The sequence below is a fragment of the Salvelinus sp. IW2-2015 genome, linkage group LG8, assembly GCF_002910315.2.
Source record: "Salvelinus sp. IW2-2015 linkage group LG8, ASM291031v2, whole genome shotgun sequence".
NCBI lineage: Eukaryota > Metazoa > Chordata > Actinopteri > Salmoniformes > Salmonidae > Salvelinus > Salvelinus sp. IW2-2015.
Genome location: NC_036848.1, coordinates 31,408,068 through 31,435,080, shown reverse-complemented (window position 1 = coordinate 31,435,080; position 27,013 = coordinate 31,408,068). Strand labels below are relative to the sequence as shown.

Genomic DNA, 27,013 nt, shown 5'->3' with positions numbered 1-27,013 from the left:
ATAAGTCAACATTTAAGTATTTTTTTTTTACGTACATTGTTATGGCTGTATTGTTTCTACTTTATTTATTTAAAAAATATTTATTCTCGAAATTAAATGTAGAGATTATTCTCTAAATAATGACACTTTATTCATCAAATTTTATTTTGACTTAATTCTCGAAATATTGCTTATTCTCGAAATTGTACTAATTTTTTTTTAAGTACTCTCCAAGCAAAAATGTTTTATCCAAGAACCACCACCCATCGCTGTTTATTTGTTTCTTTTTGCTTGGCCATAATTGGCCATAAAACATTTACGGAGTAAATACGAAGACTGAGTGGAGTAGTTTAGAGTTACAGTCAATTTAAACACGACTGTATTTCACTCATTGTTTAAATTCAGCCGCCAGGTGGCGACATTTACCATCCTGTAAAATGTCACTGAAGAGAAAAGGGAAGGTTTAAAAAAAATATTACTGGCACGTTAACCTACCAGCTCACCGCAGGTCAGTACAAATACCGAGGATTTGGAGAAAGCAGCGGTGGCAATTGACGTGGGGATTTAACCCCCTTCCGAACGCAGTGCTGGGCCGAAAAAGGTACCAAAATATGTCATTGATGTTCTTAATTATTGCATGATGCGTCTTCTGTATGATATCGCTCACTAGTATTTATTGGAGGAAACGTCTGGACATTTCCTCAGTCACTCTGGACCTAATGGCTAAACTGCTATTCGTTTTGGTCTGCTGCATTCCTTTATGAAATAACACATTGGGGATTTTTGTTTGTCAGTCACATCGTTGTTGCAAATGAAACATTAGCTCGATTTTTGCTATTGATACTGTGTTGCTATCTGGCTTGGCTTTGATTTGCCCTGCTGGACAGTAGCAACAATGTGTGAAGGTATCAAAAAGTTTTATGACGCACCTGCAGTAAAACTTAGCTAAGCTCGATGTTTTTATCGCCAATGTGTTGTTTTCCCATTCCACACGTAACAGTAACATGTTGCTGGAAACAATTGGTTGGGACGTTATTGTACACATGTTGCGACAATGTTGCTATTTCAAGGGAAGAGTTGCCTACGTGCAGATCGTTCGGAAACATAGCTGAAGGGTTAAGTTAGCTGACCGAACTCATCTCCATTGTGAAGGAAGTTCATTGAGGTCAGTCAGCTACTGCAGGGCCAGAATGATAAAATACCAGATGTGGAAAATGAAACTCAAGCAAATGTAACTTCCCTTTATACCAATCTTTCATTTGCAGTCAGACTCTAGAGCTTCTAGGAAATCTATTTTTGATAGGGGTGCTCCCAAAATCCCAGCAATGGGGGAGGGGCATGAACGTGGCAGTCTTGTCTCCCCGAATTTCACTCCCTAGCTTGAACCTCTCCAACAGTAGGCTGGCTATACATTCAGTTTACGACTCATTGACTCAAACATTCCCGGTCAACTGCTGGAAAACGTCAGGATTAGTTTTCTTCAACCAATTAAGGCAGCTTGTATACAACATGGCTGTCAGCGCGTGTTATTGAACAATTATAAACTGTTTTAGTGAACAGTAATAGCCGATTACAGACACATCGCCTCTGCGTGTCCTCGCGAGTTTTCTTAACCTAATAGCCTAGCCGTGGGTAGTCTTGTAGAATCACATCTCCCACATTCCAGACCAGTTGGTGATGAGACCTACTTTACATTTTCCTAGGCGGGGATGAGTGATGGGTCATCTCTCCTGGGCCTCTGTTTAGGTGTTGCACGTCTGTTTCAAGGGTACCTATCAGAAATCAAATCCAGACCGACATGAAAGGAAATTAAGCCTATTGGCCTGTTTGTTTACTGTACTGTACCAACTGCACTCCAGCCTTTTGTGTGAACTTGTGCACTCTCCCGGGTATTTGATTGCCCATCGTAAATGCTTGGGCTGCCCAAGAGGCTGGTGTGGTGTAGTGTGTGGGGAATCAAGCCTTAACCTCCCACCTTGACCCCCCTCTGCTCCTTGCGCTCCTTGGGATGCAGCTGCTGCTTGCACTGGCCGGCATGTGTACTCCATCATCCCAAAAGCCTCAAATGCCCTCTGGTCAAACGGAGTACTGTCCTCTTTGTCTCAAGCGGTCACTGTGTGACTCAACAACTGAGTATCAAGTCTGTGTGTTTTTTTATTTTTATAGATAGACACTGTATAATGAAAACACGTTTTTTTTTCATAGACTAAAAGTAATTGAAAATCCTCGCTTTGAGTCTACGAAGTGTTTTTCTTTTAGGAGCAACACGAGTTAAAAAGAACTAAGGCCGTCTGGGAGCAGTGAAAGGACCAGAGTGGGTCTTGCCGGGGGCGTGAGTTGGCATTGGTTACATATTCACTGGGTGCGTGCAGACTCAGTGAGTCCTGGCGGCAAGCCTGGCAAAACCATCTCTCAGTGTAGGCAACAAATTAATAGGAGCTTCTGCTCAGCCAGTTGACATGCTGAGACACGCAAGTGGCCTTTCATCTCACAGGTATTAATATGATATGTAACAGACTTAACAACTTGTCTACCCCTCTCTCTTACAGACCCCTGTGCAGCAGTGCAAAGATGGCGCCGAGGGGTGTCTGGTGTGTGTTGTTGACCTGTCTCTTCTGCACATCCTCCGCTGACAAAGATTTCTTCACCTCCATCGGTAAATATCCCCCTCCTTCTATTTTCCATGAACAATCCTTTATAGACCCTTTTATTCAGTAGGTTTAGGGCAATTCCACGTTCATGAAATTGCGCGGAGACGTCAACAACAAAAAATCTCACTTAAAGTGTATGCCAAAACAAAACCCGTTGATTTCAATGTTTAACAAACCATACTGCTCTTTGCACATGGACTACTTATAACAATCGGAGAGCATGAGACTATAAGGTTCCATCTGAATTGTTGTCAAAATGTAGTTATTGACACAGCCTTGTTCTGTTCAGTGTTCTCTACCGATATAGTACTCTAAATACCCCCAATTCATGTTAAGTTTAAAAGAATACAAGATTWAAAAAATTGCTGACACCGTTCAAACCAATGAGAGTTCGGGACTTTAAGGCCAATTATCTCATCTTTTTGCAGATAGAACCTTATAGTCCCGAGCTCTCGAATTTACACGAAACGTTTAAAATAAAAACACATTTACTGGAGGAACTGTGGAGATGCAACGTTTGGTAAGAGAATTTCAGTCACATCTCCCTTCGTTTATTGTGTGTCCACGCTTTCCAAAAACGATCTGCTCCGAATTAAGATTTAACGATGTCTGCAGAATGAATGTGGTGTCAGCTAGGACATGACTCACAGACTTTTAAAAATAATCTCTTTTGGTTATTGAACTACTGTAAGTGAAGTGGTTTTACACCCAGTAACAGAATTACATCATGGGTCCTTGACCTGTACTGCACAGAAATGCATTATTATGGTAATGGATGCCATTCTTTTCATGGTGATGTATTCTAAATAGGTAAACAAAGGTATAAATATGCAATATCCTACTTTGCATATTTGGATATTATTCTACACACTGGCTATTATTTTAATGAGCTCTGCCACCAAATTTGGTTGGTCCGAACTGGGCCATGTCTACGTTTCACAAGTTTGGACATCATACTACAGCACAGTAGAGCTCAGTAGAGTACTGTACAGTAAAGTAGAATATAGTTCATTACAGTACAATACAGTGCATTATAGTGTACTCAATGCTAGTATGCTCTACTGTGGACTGTACTGAACTATACTCTACTTTACTGTACTCTACTGTACTGTGCTGTACAAACTTGTGAACCCATATGTGGTTTGTGACCTGTGATTTCCCGTTGTAGCCAATTCAATATCAGAAATTCAGTTACTGATTTGGGATGCGAATTTCGAGTTCTAATCACTTTATTGTTTTTATTTATTTAACTAGGCAAGTCAGTTAAGAACAAATTCTTATTTTCAATGACGGCCTACCCCGGCCAAACCCAGATGACGCTGGGCCAATTGTGCGCCGCCCTATGGGACTCCCAATCACGTCTGGTTGTGATACAGCCGGGAATCGAACCAGGGTCTGTAGTGACGCCTTTAGCACTGAGATGCAGTGCCTTAGACTGCTGCGCCACTCGGGAGCCCTTAATGAATATGAATTAAATTATAATTAAATGAATACTTCAGTAATAAACTTAATTGATATCAGTATAAACACTATAACTCATTGATAGGTCTACCTTTACTTGATACTTCTGTGAACTTTCATTATCCTCCCTCATGAGGGAGAGAAATTATACAATGTAAAGGATGTGGGTTTTTGGGTATGGAATTTCAAGGCGCAAGGCAATGTTTCTTAAACTTACAGAATGCAGAAACATTTCTCCAACGCTTAAAAGAAGTGTTGATATTGGTTGCCAGGGGTCTTCACTACAACGTTACTGTGTTTTGACGTGTTTATAATATCTCTGACGACTTTTTGTGGGAGATGTTCTCTAACACGCCCTTTTTCAATGTTCACCAGAAATCTAAAGCCTTTGCTCATTCCTCGTTTTTAGGATGGAAAATGGTTGAAAAATGTATACATGCCTTAATTTCACAAAAATATAGATTCTATAGCTTTTATTTGACACCCAGTTTGAAATGCTCCTATAATCTTCACGTTGGGGCTCATGGGTCTTTTTACATGGAAATGGCTTTTATCACTACCATCCTGTCTTGGTCACAAACCTCAACCCAAGGGGGAGAAATGTGTTTATCACAGACATAAACATTACAAACATGTATAGCTCTTCTATGTATTCAACATTTATACAACCTTTTGACCCCTGTTTCACTGTGTTCCCCAGGTCAGATGACAGATCTGCTGTACACAGAAAAGGACCTGGTCACCTCTCTGAAGGATTACATCAGAGCAGAGGAGAGCAAGCTGGAGCAAGTCAAAAAGTGAGAGGAGAGCCCCCCCCCCCCCCCCCCTTAGACGCTTTATCTCTCTAGCCCCATCTCGCTATCTTTGTCACTCACTCTCAAATGCCCAGACAGCTACTCTCTCGTTCTTGCTCACTTTACTCTCTCCCACAAGGCATACACACAATGGTATAAATACTACCAAAAATAATCATTTTCCATATCCTTCTTCACATATTTTCACACATATTCTTCACATATCCTTCTTCATGCCACCTGTGCAACAACACCCTCAGTGGGTATCATAATGCTGAGGGTGTCATATCACTTACAAAGAGCCCGGCTAACAAGACACCTAGTTTTCCTCTCCGCTTATTGTGTTACTGTAAAGAGACAACCGGGTGTGTCAAGTCCAGGACATGACGCAACTGATCTCTTTATATATTGCCTTTCAATGGTGCTGAGGGACAGGTGTGCGTGCATGTTTGTCTGCAGACGGAGTACGTGAATACGATGTTGATGTATGTGTGTCACATGTGGAAATGCATCAGACAAGGAATCACTGTTTGCTTCTGGGAGTCGTGTACTGAATGTGTTTTCCCCCTCCGCGACGTGTCCAGGTGGGCTGAGAAGCTGGACGTGTTGTCGGCCACGGCCACTCAGGACCCAGAGGGCTTCCTGGGCCACCCGGTCAACGCCTTCAAGCTGATGAAGAGGCTCAACACAGAGTGGGGGGAGCTGGAGAGCCTGGTCCTCAAGGACATGTCTGATGGTCAGGGTTACTCACGGGCCTCTATTATAACGACTGTGTACATGCTTTATTACCTCATAAAGATTCATCCTTCCAAATTATTGCTAAGTGCTAATTGACAAGTTTTTTTTCTTCAAATGATACAATCAGCAGCATTTTTTTCACTAAAGTGATGGAACAGGGTCTTTATCCACTCCGAGAGGAACAAGATTGTTCTCCAAGCATCTTTTAGCATCTGTACCGCCTTGAGGGAAGGTCTCGTATAATAGAATTGAGCTTCTTAGCGATCTTTCCTTCCCCCATACTCCAGGGTTCATCTCGAACCTGACCATCCAGAGACAGTACTTCCCCAATGATGATGACCAGACGGGGGCAGCCAAGGCCCTGATGAGGCTGCAGGACACCTACCGACTGGACACGCAAACCATCTCCACGGGAGAGCTGCCTGGTGAGGGGTGATGGGGCAGGGAGGTTGAGGCTAGGGGCTTTAAATCTATGCGTCGCATGCTTTGTGAACAACGGGTATAGATTAACAGTGAAATACTTACTTATGGGTCCTTTTCCAGCCATGCAGAGTTAATGATTAAATAGAAATAGTGACACGAGGAATAAATACACAGTGATTAAGGAGTAAAAATAACATGGTTATCTACAGGGGGTACGAGGTACATATAGGTAAGGGTAAAGTGACTAGGCAACATGATAGATAATAGACAGTAGCAGCAGCGCGTGTGAAAGTGTGCGTGTGTGTGTGGCGTCAGTATGTATGTGTGGGCGTATGTGGTGTGTGTGTGTTGAGGTATCAGTGTAAGTATATGAGAGTGTGTGGGTAGAGTCCAGTGTGTGTGCATAGAGTCAGTACAAGAGAGTTAGTGCAAAAGAAGGTTAGTGCAGGTAGTCCGGGTAGCCATTTGATAAGCTATTTAGTATTGTTTAGCAGTCTTATGGCTTGGGGGTAGAAGCTGTTCAGGGTCCTGTTGGTTCCAGACTTGCCGTGCGGCAGTAGAGTGAACAGTCTATGGCTTGGGTGGCTGGAGTCTTTGACAATTCGTTGGGCCTTCCTCTGACATCTCCCGGTATAGAGGTCCTGGATGGCAGGGAGCTCGGCCCCAGTGATGCACTCGGCCGTACTAACCACCCTCTGTAGTGTCGTGTGTCTTGCAGTTGCCGTACCAAGTGGTGATGCAGCCAGACAAGATGCTCTCAATGGTGCAGCTGTAGGACTTTTTGAGGATCTGAGGGCCCATGCCTAATCTTTTCAGCCTCCCGAGGGGGAAGAGGGGCTGTCGTGCCCTCTTCGCAACTGTTAGGGTGTGTGTGTAAACCATGTTAATTCCTTAGTGATGTGGACACCGAGGAACTTGAAGCTCTCGACCTGCTCCACTACGGGCCCGTCAATGTGGATGGGGGTGTGCTCGCCCTTCCATTTCGTGTAGTCCACGATCAGCTCCTTTGTCTTGCTGACGTTGAGGGAGAGGTTGTTGTGCTGGCACCACACTGCCAGGTCTCTGACCACCTCCCTATACATTTATATGTTAGTCATTTAGCAGACCCTCTAATCCAGAGCGATTGACAGTAGTGATTGCATACATTTCATACATTTTTCTCTCGTACTGGTCCTCTGTGGGAATCGAACCCACAACCCTGGCGTTGCAAGCTCCATGCTCTAGCTGGCTGCCTCATCGTCGTTGGTGATCAGACCTACTACCGGCGTGTCGGCAAACTTGATGATGATGTTGGAGTTGTGTTAGGCCACACATTCGTGGGTGAACACTGAGTTCAGGAGGGGACTAAGCACACACCCCTGAGGGGCCCCCGTGTTGATAAATTCACCTTTATTTAACCAGGTAAGCTAGTTGAGAACAAGTTCTCATTTACAACTGCGACCTGGCCAAGATAAAACAAAGCAATGTGACACAAACAACAACCCAGAGTTACACATGGAATAAACAAGCATACAGTCAATACAATAGAAAAAAAGAAAGTCTATATACAGTGTGTGCAAATGGCGTGAGGAGGTAAGGCAATAAATAGGCCATAGTAGCGAGGTAGTTACAATTTAGAAAATTAACACTGGAGTGATAGATGAGCAGATGATGATGTGCAAGTAGAAATACTGGTGTGCAGAAAAGTAAATAAAAACGATATGGGGATGATGTAGGTAGATTGGGTGGGTTATTTACAGATGGGCTATTTACAGCTGCAGTGATCGGTTAGCTGCTCAGATAGCTGATGTTTAAAGTTAGTGAGGAAAATATAAGTCTCCAGCTTCAGCGATTTTTGCAATTCGTTCCAGTCATTGGCAGCAGAGAACCGTAAGGAAAGGCGGCCAAAGGACATGTTGGCTTTGGGGATGGCCAGTGAAATATACCTGCTATAGTGCATGCTACGAGTGAGTGTTGTTATCGTGACCAGTGAGCTGAGATAAGGCGGAACTTTACCTAGCATCGACTTATAGATGACCTGGAGCCAGTGGGCCTGGCGACGAATATGTAGCGAGGGCCAGCCGAATAGAGCACACAAGTCGCAGTGGTGGGTGTTGGAGATGTTTAATATGAGTCTGGAAGGAGAGTTTACAGTCTAGCCAGACACCTAGGTATTTGTAGTCGTCCACATTTTCTAAGTTAGAACCGTCTAGAGTAGTGATGCTAGTCAGGCGGGCGGGTGTGGGCAGCGAACGGTTGAAAAGCATGCATTTGGTTTTACTAGCGTTTAAGAGCAGTTGGAGACCACGGAGGAGTGTTGTATGGCATTGAAGCTCATTTGGAGGTTAGTTAACACAGTGTCATAGGAAGGGCCAGATGTATACAGAATGGTGTCGTCTGCGTAGAGGTGGATCAGGGAATCACCCGCAGCAAGAGCGACATTGTTGATATATACAGAGAAAAGAGTCGGCCCGAGAATTGAACCCTGTGATACCCCCATAGAGACTGCCAGAGGTCCGGACAACAGGCCCTCCGATTTGACACACTGAACTCTGTCTGCAAAGTAGTTGGTGAACCAGGCGAGGCAGTCATTTGAGAAACCAAGGCTATTGAGTCTGCCGATAAGAATAAGGTTATTGACAGAGTCGAAAGCCTTGGCCAGGTCGATGAAGACGGCTGCACAGTACTGTCTTTTATCGATGGCGGTTATGATATAGTTTAGTACCTTTAGCGTGGCCGAGGTGCACCCATGACCATCTCGGAAACCGGATTGCACAGCGGAGAAGGTACGGTGGGATTCGAAATGGTCAGTGATTTGTTTATTGACTTTGCTTTCGAAGACTTTAGAAAGGCAGGGCAGGATGGATATCGGTCTATAACAGTTTGGATCTAGGCATCTCGGACGATACGAAAGAGAGGTTGAACAGACTGGTAATAGGGGTTGCAACAATGGCGGCGGATAATTTTAGAAAGAGAGGGTCCAGATTGTCTAGCCCAGCTGATTTGTACGGGTCTAGGTTTTGCAGCTCTTTCAGGACATCTGCTATCTGGATTTGGGTGAAGGAGAAGCTGGGGAGGTGTGGAGCTGTTGGCCGGGGTTGGGGTAGCCAGGAGGAACGCATGGCCAGCCGTAGAGAAATGCTTATTGAAATTCTCGATTATCGTGGATTTATCGGTGGTGACAGTGTTACCTAGCCTCAGTGCAGTGGGCAGCTGAGAGGAGGTGCTCTTATTCTCCATGGACTTTACAGTGTCCCAGAACTTTTTGGAGTTAGAGCTACAGGATGCAAATTTCTGTTTGAAAAAGCTAGTCTTTGCTTTCCTGACTGACTGCGTGTATTGGTTCCTGACTTCCCTGAAAAGTTGRATATCGCATCGCGGGGACTATTCGATGCTAGTGCAGTCCGCCACAGGATGTTTTTGTGCTGGTCGATGGCAGTTAGGTCTGGAGTGAACCAAGGGCTATATCTGTTCTTTGTTCTAAATTTTTTGAAAGGGGCATGCTTATTTAAGATGGTGAGGAAATTCCTTTTAAAGAACGACCAGGCATCCTCGACTGACGGGATGAGGTCAATATCCTTCCAGGATACCCGGGCCAGGTCGATTAGAAAGGCCTGCTCGCAGAAGTGTTTTAGGGAGCGTTTCACAGTGATGAGGGGTGGTCTTTTGACCACGGACCCATAGCAGATGCAGGCAATGAGGCAGTGATGGTCAGCATGGGGATGTGTTGTTGCCTACCCTCGCCACCTGGGGGCGGCCCTCCGGAAGTTCAGGATCCAGTTGCAGAGGGAGTGTCCAGGGAGGTCCAGATGAGCTTGCAGGGGACTATGGTGTTAAATGCGAGCAGTAGTCAATGAACAGCATTCTTACCTTGGGTATTCCTTTTGTCCAGGTGAGTGAGGGCAGTGTGGAGTGCAATAGAGATTGCGCTATCTATGGATCTGTCGGGGCGGTCTGCGAATTGGAGTAAGGCTAAGGTGTCTGGGATGATGGTGTTGATGTGAGCCATGACCAGCCTTTCAAAGCATTTCATGGCTTTAGATGTGAGTGCTATGAGGCGATAGTCATTTAGGCACCTACTGGCTGGAAACACATACCATCGCCATGAGGAAATTGCCTGGTGAGGGGGGTGAGGGGCAGGCAGGGAAAGGCATGTGGAGGGAGCTGCATACCAGGAGTGGATTAGCCGTGGCGTGTTGCCGGCGGAGGTTCTGTTATAGCTTCAGTGATTGCTGCTCCTGTTCCTGTTACGGAGGGAAACCCTGCACAGGGCTCACAACATGTGGTGGAAAGCCCCATTTAGTCCACATGAAGTCTTGAAATCCCATGTAATGCCATGGAAATGCACTGTATGCAAATGCGGCCGAGATGAAATTTTTATGGTGATGAGATGAGTCTATGTGTGTGTCTGATGGGTGTGCGTCACTCACTCATGTCTACACACAGGAACCAATACTGATGTCACTATGAGCCCTATGACGGTGGAGGACTGCTTTGAGCTGGGGAAGATAGCCTACTCTGATGCAGACTACTACCACACGGAGCTGTGGATGGAGCAGGCCCTGAAACAGCTGGACGGGGGAGAGGAGTCCACTGTGGACATGGTGACCATCCTGGACTACCTCAGCTACTCCATCTACCAGCAGGGGGAGCTAGAGAGGGCCCTGGACTACACCAAGAGACTGCTGAAATTGGGTGGGTGGATATTTGTGTTTCATAGGCGTTTCATGTCTTGATTGTAATTCACAGGACGATACTGAGTAGATTCTCCTCTTCGGTCCTAAATGTGTCTGCTGTGTTCCTCAGACTCTGCCCACCAGCGAGCCAACGGCAACCTGAAGTACTTTGAGTACCAGCTGGCCAAGCAGAAGATGGTGGAGGCGGAGGAGGGCCTGAAGGAGAAGGAGAAAAGAGAGAGGGAGAAGCGGGAGGCGTCTGAGAAGAAGGGCAGACCTGCAGACTACCTGCCTGAGAGGAGGAAGTACGAACAGCTGTGTCGCGGCGAGGGCATCAAGATGGTGAGAGGCTGTACTGACCACTGGTGGCACTTTAAATCGGAGGACAGACTCCTAGTAGTAGCTGGAATAGAATAAATGGAAAGATACTATTCCATTCATTTCTTTCCAGCCATTACTATGAGCCATCCTCCCCTCACCAGCCTCCACTGGTACTAACACACACACTCTGCATGCACAACTTCTAATGGCTATGCATTTTGATGTTTAAACGGCTGAAGTCCTACTCGTCTTGAAAGGCTTTATATTGATCATTGAATTACACTGAACAAAAATATAAATGCAAAATGTAAAGTGTTTCGTGAGCTGAAATAAAAGACCCCCGGAATGTTCCATACGCACAAAAAGCTTATTTCTCTCAAATTGTGCGTTCAAATGTGTTTTTCATCCCTGTTAGTGGGCATTTCTCCTATGCCAAGATCATCCATCCACCTGACAGGTGTGGCATATCAAGAAGCTGATTATTACGCAGCTGCACCTTATGGACAATAAAAGGCCACTTTAAAACGTGCAGTTTTGTCACACAACACAATGCCACACATGTCTCAAGTGAGGGAGCATGCGATTGGCATGCTGACTGGAGGAATGTCCGCCAGAGCTGTTGCCAGAGAATGAAATGTTCATTTCTCCAACGTCGTATTAAAGAATTTGGTACTACGTCCAAACGGCCTCACAACCACAGACCACGTGTATGGCGTTGTGTGGGCGAGCGGTTTGCTGATGTCAACGTTGTGAACAGAGTGCCCCATGGTGGCGGTGGGGTTATGGTATGGGCAGGCATAAGCTACGGACAACGATCACAATTGCATTTTATCGATGTCTGTTTGAATGCACAGAGATACTGTGACTCGAATGTCGTGCCAATCATCCACTGCCGTCACCTCATGTTTCAGCATGATAATGCACAGCCCCATGTTGCACGGATCTGTAGACAATTCCTGTCCCAGTTCTTCCATGGCCTGCATTCTCACCTGACATGTCACCCATTGAGCATGTTCGGAATGCTCTGGATCGACAAGTACGGCAGCGTGTTCCATTTCCCGCCAATATCCATCAACTTCGACACAGCCATTGAAGAGGAGTGGGACAGCATTCCACAGTCCACAATCAACAGCCTGATCAACTCTGTGCGAAGGAGATGTGTCGCACTGCGTGAGGCAAATGGTGGTCACACCAGAGACTGACTTTTTCTGGTCCACGCCCCTACCTTTTTTTAAGGTATCTGTGACCAACAGATGCAAATCTCTATTCCCAGTCATGTGAAATCCATAGATTAGAGTCTCATTTATTTATTTAAATTGACTGATTTCCTGATATGAACTGTAACTCAGTAAAATCCTTGAAATTGTTGCATGTTACATTTATGTTTTTTGTTCAGTATAGATGGGTATTTCCGAAGCCATATGCTCATCCGAGAGAGACCAGTTCGATGTTTGCCAGGACTAAAGGAATCTTTTGGCACACTTTCCTCTGCTGCGTGAATCTCCTTAGTGATTCTCTGTGTCCTCTCTCCTGCATACACCGCTCCCTGCTTCTCCCCCTGGCTCTGCTTCTGCCTGTCTGTCTGTCCATAGATGGATCTGTTTACTCTAGTCATTATGTTTGGCAACGAGGCAGAAGCCTGGACGAACAAGTGTGGTGTGTGGTGTTAGAGTGTGGTGTGTGTGGTGTGTGGTGTGTGTGTGTGTGTGTGTGTGTGTGTGTGGTGTGTGTGTGTGGGTGTGTGTGTGTGTGTGTGTTTGGTGGGTTGGTGTTGTGTGTGTGTGTGTGTGTGTGTGTGTGTGTGTGTGTGTGCACTCGCTGAACCGTGCCTTGATAGGTTCTAAGCCAGTAGCTATAGCAATGGCCAGAACTGTGAGAATGTCCCATATATGTCCCGTAATGTTTGGGTCAGATACCATAGCAAATGATCTGCAAGTTTGTGACCTCGGGTGACCCTCTGTGATTTATATATGATAATGATCTCTCTGTCTCTATCTCCCTCCCCCTATCTCAGACCCCGCGGCGTCAGAGTCGTATGTTCTGCCGTTACTCTGACAACAACCGCCACCCCCTGTACGTGCTGGGTCCCGTCAAGCAGGAGGACGAGTGGGACCGCCCACGCATCATCCGTTACCACGACGTCCTCTCTAACAGCGAGATCGAGAAGGTCAAAGAGTTGGCCAAACCCAGGGTGAGTTCAAGGTCCACCCTCAGGGGAAGGCAAGGTCTGGGGTGTGGTAAGGGTTGCAAAATTCCAGTAATTTTTCCCGTTTTCCCCCACAATTCCAAGGTTTTCCAGAATTGCCATTTGGAGGAGAGTTTTGGGAAAGTCTCCGGGATTTTGCAACCCTAAGTGTGGTAGGCATTAAAATCAATGGAGGCTGGTGGGGGTGCTATAGGAGGACAGGCTTGAAAGTACTACTTAAATAGTTTTTTGGTATCTGTACTTTACTTTACTATTTATATTTTTGAATACTTTTACTTCACTACATTCCTAAAGAAAATGATGCGGTTTTTACTCCATCCATTTTCCCTGACACCCAAAAGTACTTGTTACATTTTGAATGCTCACCAGGACAGGAAAATGGTCTTATTCACACACTTATCAAGAGAACATCCCTGGTCATCCCTACTATGTTGGAGAGTTCCCCTGGCTACCCGTAAAAAAAAGTATTTAAAAAAATGTTGGCTTTATGTTTGCTTTATATAAGGAATATGAAATGATTTATACTTTTACTTTTGATACTTAACTATATTTTAGTAGTTACATTTACTTTTGATACTTAGTATATGTACTCAAGTAGTATTTTACTGGGTGACTTTCACTTTTACTTGAGTCATTTTCTATTAAGGTATTTTTACCTTTAATATGAAAATTGGGTATTTTTTCCAGCACTGGATGGAATAAATGGAACGGAGACAAACGTGGTTCCCATATGTTTGATGTGTTGGATACGGTCCCATTTATTTTATTCCAGCCTTTCCAATGAGCCCGTCTTCCTATAGCTCGTCCCACCAGCCTCCACTGGTTAAAATGGGTGTAATATGCAAGTTCCATTGCTGCCATAAGAACACTGGGGATGCCCACTCTGCCTGAGGACCTGACTGTGTACAATGTGTGTCTTTGTTTATTTGTTACACACTGGCTGGATAAGAGCAACATCCCACTTGTTTGGCTCATACAGTAGTATTTGATAGCTCAGTTAGAACTAAAAGGGAGTTTTGACTCGGCAATGTACATCACCTCAAACGATCATAACCCAATCATAGCTTCATATCAACACATATCTGACTTTCGCATAAATCGTGTATTGATGTCAATGATCGAGATCCATAACTCAAGCTGTGGTTCAGCTCTTGGAAGAGGGTAAGGGAACCCAGCAGGGACACACAGCACAGACGTAATGTAGCCTAGTAGTGTACGTGGGTCCAGCAGCCAGCCAGTGTGTAACAGGGTTTGTCCCTGTAACCCGTGTCCTCTCGGCCGGTTGGCTGTTGGCTCCACAGCTGCGCCGGGCCACCATCTCCAACCCCATTACTGGTGTGCTGGAGACCGCCCACTATCGCATCAGCAAGAGGTAAGACCAGCAGGCAGGGATGGGCACAACACTGTACCCCAAACCGTGTCTCTGTCTGTACGCCAAACCCCTCTGCACCCCGCATCTCCTCCGCTTCGGGCAGGAACCTTGGCAAAAGCACAACAGCTAGTCGTGAACTCTACGACTTAAGCGTAGAATGATTATAACTGATTGTACACAATGACTAGTGTAAATTGATAGTGTTGTATGTTTGGGGAGCTTGTGCTGTTATTGCCTGAACAAGTCACTTTTTTGTGTGAAATGTAGATATTTCAGGTATATTGGAAGGTAGGTTGATTTTGAAGAAGGTATAATTCTGGGCCCGTGCTCTTGCCAAGACGTCCTGCCACTGCTTTGATCATAACAAGAGGGAGGAAGAGGAGTCCAGTATCCTCTGCTTGTTATCTGACTCCGTTAACAGTAGTCGGGGGTGCGACAGGGGCAGTCTAATATCTCATCTTCCTTTTTGTAGCATCTCAATTAAGTTTGACAGTGGCCATTACTAGCCATTACCTGAGTGCAAGCTCAGCAAGTCGTTTGCTGCGATGGTTTTTATACGGCATGGTTCGCATGCCCTGGCCTGGCATCAGTCTGGCTCTCAAACAGTTGCTTGATCGTTCAGTGACCGTCTCTCTCTATCTCTGTCTCTCTCTCTATTTCTCTGTCTCTCCTCTTCCTCTCTGTGTGTGTCTGTCCTCCACTTTGTGATCTGTGACTGTAATGTGAACCGTCCGGGAGCTAGCTAAGGCGCGCCACCGTGCATGACCCCCAAACAGGGAAACTCACCACGGCCCATTACAGAGTCTCCAAGAGGTAAGGGGTCAAAGGTGACGGGGAGGGGCCTGCATGAGGCCCTGTCCGCCCTTTCACGCTGCTCATCCCTCTCCCTCACCCCTTTGTGGACCTTTGCTTATGGATACACCTCCCTCCCTCCCCCTGACCTATACAGTAAGAGCACCTCCTCTACCCTCCCACTCATCAGATGATTGACATTATCAGCATGACAAGCCAAGGTAGTTTAATCTGCTCTTTTTCTTTGAAAACACAAAGACTTTTTCGGTTATCTTGGTGCAGGCTCTGGTGTATCGTACAGAATGTTATTTCAGCGTGTGGGTGGAAGTCAAAGTTGATTTCCTCTTACAGGAAGGTGGCTGCCGGCCTCGTGGCTCCCTTCAAGCCTGTTTAATGTGGAGCGGTTATAGAGCGCCCCCTCGTGCAGATAGATTGAGCTGAGACGAGCAAACGGAAACATGCTGGTGACCGTGTTCTTTTCCTCAAGTCTGATACCCCAGATGATAGTTTCATTACGACCTTTGAGCCCATTCACCTAAATGAGTTAAATACATTAAGCTTTTTGCTCATTAAACATGCAATGTTTTAACGAATTATCTTAGGCCCATTAGTTATCCGGGTTCTTGGCTAGGCTGTATATATTTGTCTTTTTGTTAGATAAATGGTTTAATTAACCACTCTGATACAGCAAACATATTTGTAACCGTACAGCCGATATAGCAGCTGATGGCGCATTTATATCTGAGGATTTGAGACAGAATTCTGTCCGTACTCTCCCAATAACAGCACTTCAAAAATAGCCCAGAGTAATTCAACACACACACACACATTTCTACTTCAGTGTGTATGACTAGATTGAGCCACTTCAAGGCATGTCTTATTCATTTATATAACATGCACAGGCTAAGCTAATTAGCTGGATGCACATAGGACACACACAGGCACTCCCGTTAAATGTTGGTGTGTAAAACACAGGGCCTGAGACTGGGGCTTTGTCTGACTCGACGTGGTTCGACCCCTCAAGGGGGCCAAGTGAGGTGTGGCTCCTATCCAATGGAAGGATGAGATCTTGGTCTGCCCAGTCTACTCTGCCGCCTGCTGGACACTTAACAGCGTCTTCTGTTACTCCCATACCTTTCTAATCCAATATATATATATTTTACGTAGAGGGACAGAAGGACTGGGGTCTGTTGTTAAATGAATAACCCCAAATGGTTACTCTGCCCCATCTTCCTTGGTGAGAAACAGTTAAAGTTTGCATTAACTAAGGGGATTCTTCAAATAGAAGCATATCAAAAGGAGAAATGGAAAAAAATAACATTTTGCTTTGAGACTTGTGGATAAATATGGGGTTCCCTTGAAGCGTTCTGTCCCAACCAGCCTGTTTCCTTCTCCTACTACACCCTTCTAACATACAGTACTAACGCATGCAGCCCATGCTCATCTGTAGTAACGTTAGTCAGCTGCCTGGCTGCAATTGATCATAAATCAAGGTGTGTTTTACGACTCAGAAACTCTCCGTCTCTCATCACAGTGCGTGGCTAACCGCCTACGAGGATCCAGTAGTGGACAAGATAAACCAGCGCATTGAGGACATCACCGGCCTGAATGTCAAGACAGCAGAGGAGCTGCAGGTAACACAACAGAACATCCGGTTGGCTGAGGGAGTTTGGTAGGACTGGAGGACTGGCAGGAGTGGATACTCACGCAGTAAACCTATAGGGTTTAGCGACCAATGATGTGAATATACACTGAGTATACGAAACATTAAGAACACCTGCTTTTTCCATGACATCGACTGATCAGGTGAAAGATATGAATCCCTTATGTACTGTGTCACTTGTTAAATCCACTTTAATCAGTGTAGATGAAGGAGGAGACAAGTTAAAGAAGGATTTTTGTGTCTTGAGACAATTGAGACATGGATTGTGTATGTGTGCCATTCAGAGGGTGAATGGGCAAGACAAAATATTTAAGTGCCTTTGAACAGCGTATGGTAGTAGGTGCCAGGCGCACTGGTTTGTGTCACGCTCAACAGTTCCCCGTGCGTATCAAGAATGGTCCACCACCCAAAGGACATCCAGACGACTTGACACAACTGTGGGAAGGATTGGAGTCAACATGGGCCAGCATCCGTGTGCGACGCTTTCGACAATTGTAGAGTCCATGCCCCGACGAATTGAGGCTGTTCTGAGGGCAAAAGGGGGGTAGCAATTTAATATTAGGAAGGTGTTCCTAATGTTTGGTATGTTCAGTGTATATGTCTATTATAGCAACAGGGTGACAAATGTATTCCATGCAGTGACTACATCTGCAGTGCTTACTGTTTGGGGATTTAGGCTGGTTTTCTGTATAGCACTTTGTGACATCTACTGATGTTAAAAAGGGCTTTATAAATACATTTGATTGATCGATCAGGAATGAACTTTACTGCCGTTTGTTACTTAGGAAGAGCCAATGAAAAGACTAGTGTTTGTACTGTGAAGGTGAAGCGGAAGGAAAGGTCATTCTACAGTACTGAAGACGAGTGTCTCTAATGACAACACAGCATCTGTCACTGTTTATACCCTCTTTTCCTCTCTCCCCAGGTGGCAAATTACGGCGTGGGCGGGCAATACGAGCCCCACTTTGACTTTGGGCGGGTAAACAAGGCTTCTCTTTCTATTCTGGTCAGGGAAATATGACGTGCATGACCGAGAGTCAGTGGGTGACTGTTGATGGCTGSCACACTTGCGTCTACTGTTGTTAGTGGGTTCATATGTGGGTGGGTTTTTGTTGCCTTGAGTGTTATTTAACCTTAGACCCTTTGTGTATGTTCCCTGTCTTTGCAGAAAGATGAACCAGATGCGTTTAAAGAGCTGGGCACTGGGAACCGCATCGCCACCTGGTTAATTTACGTTAGTATCTCTGCTTTATACATCTCCATTAAGCAATTCACTGTTTCAGGTTTATTTCATAGCTATGGATACACTTTCGATCTTCCGTTTACCCATGTGTAAATCGAACTAATTTCCAAGATTCCATTAAACATCAATGGGGTTCAATTATGTTGAACTTGAAAAATCTCTGCTATTAGAGTGGTACATATGACTGATAGCTTGAAGACGTTCTCTTCTCTGTTGCAGATGAGTGACGTGCCATCAGGGGGCGCCACTGTCTTTACAGATGTGGGAGCTGCAGTGTGGCCCAAAAAGGTGAAACGCACAACTGCGGTGTTCACGTCGCATTCTTTTCCTGTTAGGCGTGCCAAGGACTTCTTTCCTGTGATGATATTTGAACGCTAAATCAGGAACGGTGTCTTTGATGTGTGTATATGTAAACTTGTTTTCAGGGCAGTGCGGTGTTCTGGTATAACCTGTTTGCCAGCGGGGAGGGTGACTACAGCACGCGGCACGCGGCCTGCCCCGTCCTAGTGGGCAACAAGTGGGGTGAGCCAACCTGTTTCTCATTACATCCTTTAATCCTGCTACATTACCTACACCCTGAGAACTTCAGGTCTGCCTGGGGGCAGAAATAACCTTGTGTCCGGTTTGCTGCAGCAGTTAYCAGTGGGTCCTTTTTCCTATGTCATGTTTTTTGATGTGTGTGTTTATATGTTCACCTGGATTAGTTTTCATCTTCTCTCTCTCCAGTGTCCAACAAGTGGATTCACGAGCGAGGCCAAGAGTTCAGAAGACGTTGCACTCTGGACGAGTCTGACTGATCAAAAGGAATAAAACACCTTCTTCGTCTTCCTCTTCCAATCCCTACACCTGGACCCACCTGACTCGCGGCGCTGTGGACGCTGACGTGCCCTCTGACCTCTCCACCCCCTTCCTCTCCTTCCTTCTCTCCAAACTCAGCGTTCACTCAGTGGTTCTCTGAGGCTCTGGCTGCTCATGTGATCTGTCACATTTTATTTTTTATCTGAGGTGTGTGTGTGTGTGTGTGTGCGCGTGTGCGTGTGGGGTTCACCAGTCCCAGTCTGTGCCTTCTGTTGATGGGTTTTGCACACTCAGACTGCACAGCTGTCTTAAAACCTGGGGAACTTTTATTTAACTCTCACCCTTAACATGGACCTTTTATGTTGATACTATCGACAAGATGCTCAATTAACTAGTTCAGCGTTTCCCAACTCTGGTCCTTGAATAGCCCAACAGTACACATTTGTATTGTAGCCCCCAGACCAGCACACCCGATTCAACTTGTCAACTCATCGTCAAGCCCTTGATAAGTTGAATGGGATGTGTTTGTTCAGAACTCCAACGAAATGGTGTACTGTTCGGAGGACTGGAGGACCGGAGTTGGGAAAACACGGAACTAGAGCAATCAACACAGCTGCTTCTCCCTTTCAACTTCCTACAACGTGACATATTTTCATGTGCACTTCTCAGAAACCATTCTTTACATTGTTGATGGAATTTGATATAGCACACTATGCACAGGGTCTGGGTTACTATCGGACTAAGGGAAGGTCTCTGAACAGTGCTTATGACAAGTGATTATCACTGATTCACTGTGATATATTGACAGAGGAGCTGTGCCAGCCCCCCCTCTCCCTCTTTTCCTTCTCTCTCCCTTACACCCCTCTTCTCTACCAAGGCCATGTCTGCCGCGGGGCTATTTCAGCCCTGAGGTCATTCACTCCACGACAAACACTACTGCATCTGCTGCACAGATAAACACTGACTTTTAAAGCCAAAGGTACACGATGTCTCTTAGTTTTTCTGCGCCCCCCCCCCGCTCTGTCTTTCTCAACGCGCTGTTCCTCCTGTGTCTCCCACTCCTCTCTGCCTTGGGTGAAACACAGTAAACTAAATGCAGGTACTGACTGTCACCGTTCTATGTTACCGAAGCAAAGCTCGTACCTGATCAACTGATGATTCATTGAGTTTGACGATAATAGGATTTCATCCGTAAAATGACTGAATGAAATATGATGCTAAGAATCGATAAGAAATGTTTCTTCCGTGTATCACTCCAAACCTGGTTCCTCCACTCCACAGTTTAAGCCTATGCTGACCCTGGGCAGAACGATAATGGCAGTTGCTGATTTGTTCAGAGGGTCCCTGGTTCGAGCCCGGTTGGGGGCAAGGAGAGGGACAGAAGCAACACGGTTACATGTTTTTCCTCCCAGATGCAGGTCTTCTTTGTATTTTGAATTGTAATAACGATGGGATGTGTGGGGATATGTGTTGTACATGTGAGATTAATGTTTTCTACAGAAATAAATATTACGTTAAGTAAAGAATTCAGTCTGGAGTGAGTCAGTGTTTTACATGATTTGTCCAGACCAGACGCATAATTGATTGGAACAACTGCAGAACTATTCCTATTAACACAGTTGTTACAAATCAAACCCTGAAAAAATTCTGGGGGGAAAGTATTTTAATCTCCATGATTTAATACWAAAGATTGCGTTGATGGCGATAGCCCTTGATCGTAACAGAAGATTCTGGTGGTGGTCGGCAGCTCAAGGCAGGGGCATCTTGTAGTCTGCAGGGTGGTTTCCCTCCCGAAGCTTTCCGAAGCAGCCACGTATCAGATCTACTGCAGCGTTGACCGTGGAGCTGATCTCATCATCTGTCCTGCCCCTCTTAGGGTTCACCTCCACCATGTCCACTGCAGACAGCAGCCCTGCACAAAGAAAAACACATCGCTCAACACACACCTGACTGACCACACACGCGCACACAGGCTAAAAAAAGTACATTGGAGCAGCATCAATACCGATGCACTCCCATCTCGCTGTGTGTGCGTGTTATCATCTCTGTTGATGTGCATCTGTGTGTGCGTGTTATCATCTCTGTTGATGTGCATCTGTGTGTGCGTGTTATGCATCTCTGTTGATGTGCATCTGTGTGTGAGATCTCTCACCTGTCTGACAGATGTGCTCTGTGATGTAGATTCCCTCCCTGTAGGTCAGCCCTCCCACTACTGGGGTTCCTGTGGCRGGGGAGATTGATGGGTCCAGGGCGTCGATATCATAGCTCAGGTGGATGGGCTTCTTCACCCTGTTGAATCAGAGAAATGAATTCATGTCTAACACGTGTCAATGCCCAATATTTCCATTGATGTGTCCAAGTTAGATGTAGCCTACCAGGAATAGCAAGAAATGAAAACGACACAATGAAATTGTTGAGGCTACATACTTTGAGAAGATGTAGTCACATGTCTCCTCCATCACTTTGGCGATCCCAAGGCGATCCACCTCAGTCATGGAGTAAACTTTGATACCCAGTAACTTCAGGATATGGCTGGAATGGGAGATATCTTTTTTTAGTCTTCGGTAAACAATTATGTAGTGCAAGGTCATGATAAGATAGTGTATGATACAGGGTGACAGGCAAAAACATACTGCTCCTCTGGATCCACGTCTCTCAAGCCAATGTAGACTATGTCTTTGGCCGATACGCATGGCTTTATCCAAGAGAAATTTGGCAGAACTGGAATCTAATCAAAGAAACAGAGACAGCAAGTCTGCATCCAGAACTGTAGCTCATYCCCATGTACAGAACCAGTCAAAAGTTTGGACASACCTACTCGTTCCAGGGTTTTTCTTTATTTCTACAATTTTTTTTACATTGTAGAATAATAGTGAAGACATAACACATGGAATCATGTAGTAACCAAATTACACAGATTCTTCAAAGTAGCCATCCTTTGCCTTGACAGCTCTGCACACTCTTGGCTTTCTCTCAACCYGCTTCATGAGGTAGTCACCTGGAATGTATTTCAATTAACAGGTGTGCCTTGTTAAAAGTTAATTTGTGGAATTTCTTTCCTTCTTAATGCGTTTGAGCCAATCAGTTGTGTTGTGACAAGGTAGGGGTGGTATACAGAAGATAGCCCTATTTGGTAAAAGACCAAGTCCATATTATGGCAAGAACAGCTCAAATAAGCAAAGAGAAATGACAGTCAATCATTACTTTAAGACATGAAGGTCAGTCAATGCAGAAAATGTCAAGAACTTTGAAAGTTTCTTCAAGTGCAGTCGAAACTGGCTCTCATTAGGACCGACACAGGAAAGGAAGACCCAMAGTTACCTCTGCTGCAGAGGATAAGTTCATTAGAGTTTCCCGCCTCAGAAATTGCGACCCAAATAAATGCTTCACAGAGTTCAAGTAACAGACACATCTCAACATCAACTGTTCAGAGGAGACCGCGTGAATCAGGCCTTCATGGTCGATTTTACTGCAAAGAAACCACTACTAAAGGACCAATAAGAAGAAGAGACTTGCTTGTGCCAAGAAACACGAGCAATGGACATGAAACCGGTGGAAATTTGTCCTTTGGTCTGATGAGTCCAAATTTTTGATTTTTGCTTCCAACTGTCGTGTCTTTGTGAGACACAGAATAGGTAAACGGATGATCTCTGCATGTCTGGTTCTCACCGTGAAGCCTGGAGGAGAAGATGTGATGGTGCTTTGCTGGTGACACTGTCAGTGATTTATMTAGAATTCAATGCACACTTAACCAGCATGGCTACCACAGCATTCTGCAGCGATACGCCYTCCCATCTGGTTTGCGCTTAGTGGGGCTATCATTTWRWTTTTTWTATTTAAGAAAAAGCAGCCAACAAGTGCTCAGCATATYTGGGAACTKKTTCAAGACTGTTGGAAAAGCATTCCAGGGGAAGCTGGTTGACAGAATGCCAAGAGTGTGCAAAGCTGTCATCAAGGCAAAGGGTGGCTACTTTGAAGAATTTTAAATATTAAATATTTATTTTATTTTATTTAAACGTTATTTAACTAGGCAAGTACATTAAGAACAAATTCTTATTTGCAATATTTKAATTTGTTTAACACTTTTTTGGTTACTACATGATTCCATATGTGTTATTTCATAGTTTTGATGTCTTCACTGTTATTTTACAATGTACGAAATAATAAAAATAAAGAAAAACCGTTGAATGAGTGTGTCCAAACTTTTGACTGGTACTATATATATAACACTGTCACCACCTAAAACGTAAACACAATTGATATGACTATTTTCTTTAAAAAATTTAAATTTCATAATCCATTTTTAGAAATTCATGATTCATGATGTGCACAGGAAGAGGAAGAGTCTCACGATAAATCCCCCCCAAATAAAACAGACATTGCACAACTGTGTAAATACTGGTATTGTGAATACCAAGGTATAACATTTACTGGTCAAACTTAATGATARAGTATTTGAAATATAAAAACTAGGGGATGCCTATGGGAAAAGAGGGAGAGATAGAGAAATCACCTTGGATTGCAGCTCGTGGATGAGGTAGGACATGGGCTGTCCGTGGATATTGCCTGTAGGGGAGGTCAGGGGTGTGTTGATGTCTGCATGGGCGTCCACCCATACTACACTGAGGTCCTTCTTAGCTGCTGCATGCCCCTGGATCGAGCCTATTGCCAAACTGGACACAGACCAAACTTGGAGTGAATTCCACATCACATTGTTAGAGAAAAAACCCTAACCCTCAATAATTGTAGGTGTATTTTGGCTGGTTGTTGACACTGGGCTCTTGCTCTACTACGGGTGAATATGAGAGACACGCACAGACATGTGACATACACACACACACACCTGTGGTCTCCTCCCAGCATCACACAGGTGTGTCCGTCATTTTTCACAGCGTGGACGGCAGCAGAAAGACGTTGGTTGGCGCTGCCCACCGCTCTGGGTCTCTTCACATTGCCTATTGGCTCATCGTTGGCCACCTCCTCAAACGTCACGTTGCCATAGTCTTTGACCGCACAGCCTGTGTAGGTGTAGATTGGGCAACACAATTGACATAAGAAAACCCATTAGTCAATGCACCTACAGTAATCTCATGTTTTAAAAAATCAAGGCATGAGCTGTCAATGGATCACTTAGACAGAAAAGAAAAGTTGCAAACTCATGGCTCCGATGCAATAAGATGTCAATGGATTCCCACAACGTTTATAATGGTCCATCCCTGTACATGTTCTAAACTAGTCCTTACCTCTGATCATACTGCCATTTGGTAATGTTAAAACTCGTACTTTTTGCCAATATGCTAAATGTTAAATCCCCTCCATTTTACCAAAATGCTAAATGTTACATTCCATCCATTAATAAACATTTCCCAATCCGATGCAAATGAGCTCTCTCCTAGTTTAAATAKATGACTTATGAAATACTTATTTTACTATGTCTGTTACTATGTTAGTGATTGCAAAATAAACATTTCACAATCAGATGCAAATGAGCTCTCTCCTAGTTTAAATAAATGACTTATGAAGTACTTATTTTACTATGTCTGTTACTATGTTAGTGATTGAGGTATCTCTGTCTGCAACCTGGTCTCAGAGAATTTTGTATTATTCAGTACGTAAATAATAGTATCACCATGTAAAAAATATTTTGTTTCGTATGGTATGTATTCATTTTTCATATCCTTCATCCATTTCGTAAGATATGTTACGAATTTGAAAAACGTACAATATGTTAGAATTTTCTAAACATACAATATGTTATGAATTCTAATTTATTGTGGCTAATGTTAGCTAGACTAMGGATTAGGGCTAGAYATTAGGGTTAACGTTAGGGTTAAGATGAGGAGTTAGGTTAAACAGTTAAGGTTAGGGGAAGGGTTAGCTAAAATGGTTAAGGTTAGGGTTAGGGGAAGGGTTAGCTAACATGCTAAGTCATTGCAAAGTAGACAAAAAGTTGTAAGTAGTTGAAAGGTTGCTAATTAGCTAAAATTGTCCATGGTGAGATTCAAACACGCAACTTTTGGGTTGCTAGACATTCGCGTCATATGCCCATTCATCCACCCTGACCAACTACCCTCTTTCGTTTTTGCCTCAACTAACCTTCTGTCTTATGTAACCATACCAAACGTAACATATCATACTAATTTGAGTATCCCGGATTTACCTTTACTACATTATGTCTAGTCTATGAGACCAGGCTGCTGTCTGCTATTCTCTCTGTAGGGCACACAGTCAGGCTAAGGATTGACAGGYCACTTGTCCTCAGAGTGCCGCAACAGTTGCTGCCGGTTTAATGAGTGAGAATGTTATCACTGGCATGCATACTGAATGCAGGAGGCTGCCATTGTCGTGACCCAAACACATACACACAAACATGGAAGGGGGAGTGATGCAAGGTCAAAAGAGCTAGGCCTATCAGATGCCTTCTCCTGTGTGATATGAATAAAACAGAGAGGGTGCTTAGGATGTCTCTGATCTCACGTGATCACACACATGGGCAGAGGAGGACACACCCCCAGACACAGAGAGATTGATCCTGCTCACATGTTAATCCACTTTAATCACACAGATCCCCCTGTCACTCTTACGGTCACGGATTTCCCAATAAGACTTCCCACGACTAGACAGTTCAGTCTTACTGGTAGTCTTTCCGAAGGAAACTCCTGTCTGTGTTATGCTCTGGTCATGAGCTCAAGTTCAGGTGTATTTTTCCCCCAATAGGATTATTTCTGTAGCCTAGCCTATGTAATATCACTTAGTCACATAGTTTGTTCAGAATTGCCCTGGAATTGAACTTGGTCATGGAAAATAAATCATGCCCTTAGCTTGTGTAAATGATGTTGCCATTTGACACCAGGTTTCAAACGGATCCCCAATATGTTAATGCTTTAATCTCAACACCTCTGCCAGGCAAGTCAAAGAAAAGGTTGGAYGTCTGGTGACTTCCTCATAAGAGCTCAGATCACATAGTCATTTGATTAAATCAATAGCATACTGATGCAAATATTGCAATTTGGGAATGTACAGGATAATTTCATTATTTCTCTCGGGAAACAAATACTTTGAATGGAAACAGATTCCCTGTACCGTACATTCTATATTCGCACCATTTTATTCAGTTCGGATGTCTTAATTTCTGCACTGGAGCTACCTAGCTAGCCTATATCACAGAATGAGTGTAAAATCAATATCAGGACGTCACCTTGCGCTTTAAGCTTATCCACCAATCCGGCTGCGCGAATGAGGTCTGGTCCTTTCTCCACACCATCCCGCGGCTGCAGCAGATATATATTTATGGGACTGTGTAGGCCTATTACAGCAATACATTAAAATATATATATATTGCATATAACGGTAGTCTATTAAGCCCATTCGAATACCTATCAATAGCCTATAATAAGTAGGCTAGCCTATAATAAAATATAGACTACTCACTTGTCCTTTTGAAAAAGGCGCTCCAATAATTCCAACTGAGTGATGACTTCGCTTATAAATTCTGAAGGCGAGTTGTAATCCTCCCGAGCTTTTCATAATGACCATTATCCTGTGTCGGGACACAGTGTACAGGAGCACAGGGTTGGAGCGGCGCTGGAGCACTATCAAATTGTTTACTGAAATCAAAGGCACATCACCAGTGTGTGACGACACCAGCGTGAGCGTGGTACAGTAAACCCAACAGGGAGCCAATTGCCGCTCTTAACGGTCCACACGGCTAAAAGTTTCGGCACCGGCCCAGCATCATCACATATAAGCGGCTTTATTTAACTAAATCTGCATAACTCATCTTTGCTTTGTATTTAGCATTTGATGTTGACGTTAGTGACAGCCTTAAAGTGACATCCATAACAATAAAAGTAAAATAATCTTGTCATGGGCAGCAGTGGAATTCATAATAATTTGGAGTCATGTCTTTTGAGGTGT

General features: G+C 44.4%; 2 protein-coding genes across 5 annotated transcripts; one reads left to right on the top strand and one right to left on the bottom strand.

Annotated features, from left to right (window-relative positions):
* The first annotated feature begins 496 nt into the window (after positions 1–496).
* Positions 497–19,773, top strand: p4ha1a (prolyl 4-hydroxylase, alpha polypeptide I a). 4 transcript variants are annotated; one of them, XM_070444878.1, is made up of 16 exons: positions 497–580; positions 2,529–2,635; positions 4,792–4,888; positions 5,470–5,621; positions 5,911–6,048; positions 10,472–10,720; positions 10,832–11,043; positions 13,037–13,213; positions 14,530–14,600; positions 15,348–15,413; positions 16,927–17,026; positions 17,981–18,034; positions 18,224–18,289; positions 18,518–18,586; positions 18,724–18,820; positions 19,025–19,773. In XM_070444878.1, exons 2-16 carry the CDS (start codon positions 2,551–2,553, stop codon positions 19,093–19,095), a joined length of 1,704 nt encoding a protein of 567 aa, XP_070300979.1. In that variant the 5' UTR covers positions 497–580; positions 2,529–2,550; the 3' UTR covers positions 19,096–19,773. The 4 variants fall into 4 exon arrangements, with proteins under 4 accessions (XP_070300979.1, XP_023848816.1, XP_023848815.1 ...); XM_023993048.2 differs by lacking the exon at positions 14,530–14,600 and having other exon boundaries at positions 15,343–15,413; XM_023993047.2 differs by lacking the exon at positions 15,348–15,413.
* A 973-nt stretch (positions 19,774–20,746) lies between these two features.
* arg1 (arginase 1) lies at positions 20,747–26,754 on the bottom strand. Its single transcript, XM_023993049.2, has 8 exons — positions 26,528–26,754; positions 26,295–26,367; positions 23,940–24,114; positions 23,610–23,769; positions 21,730–21,824; positions 21,524–21,628; positions 21,249–21,385; positions 20,747–21,008 (listed from the first exon to the last, which is right to left on the bottom strand). The coding sequence occupies exons 1-8, from the start codon at positions 26,630–26,632 to the stop codon at positions 20,845–20,847; spliced, it is 1,014 nt and encodes a 337-aa protein (XP_023848817.1). The 5' UTR covers positions 26,633–26,754; the 3' UTR covers positions 20,747–20,844.
* Between the last annotated feature and the right edge of the window lie 259 nt (positions 26,755–27,013).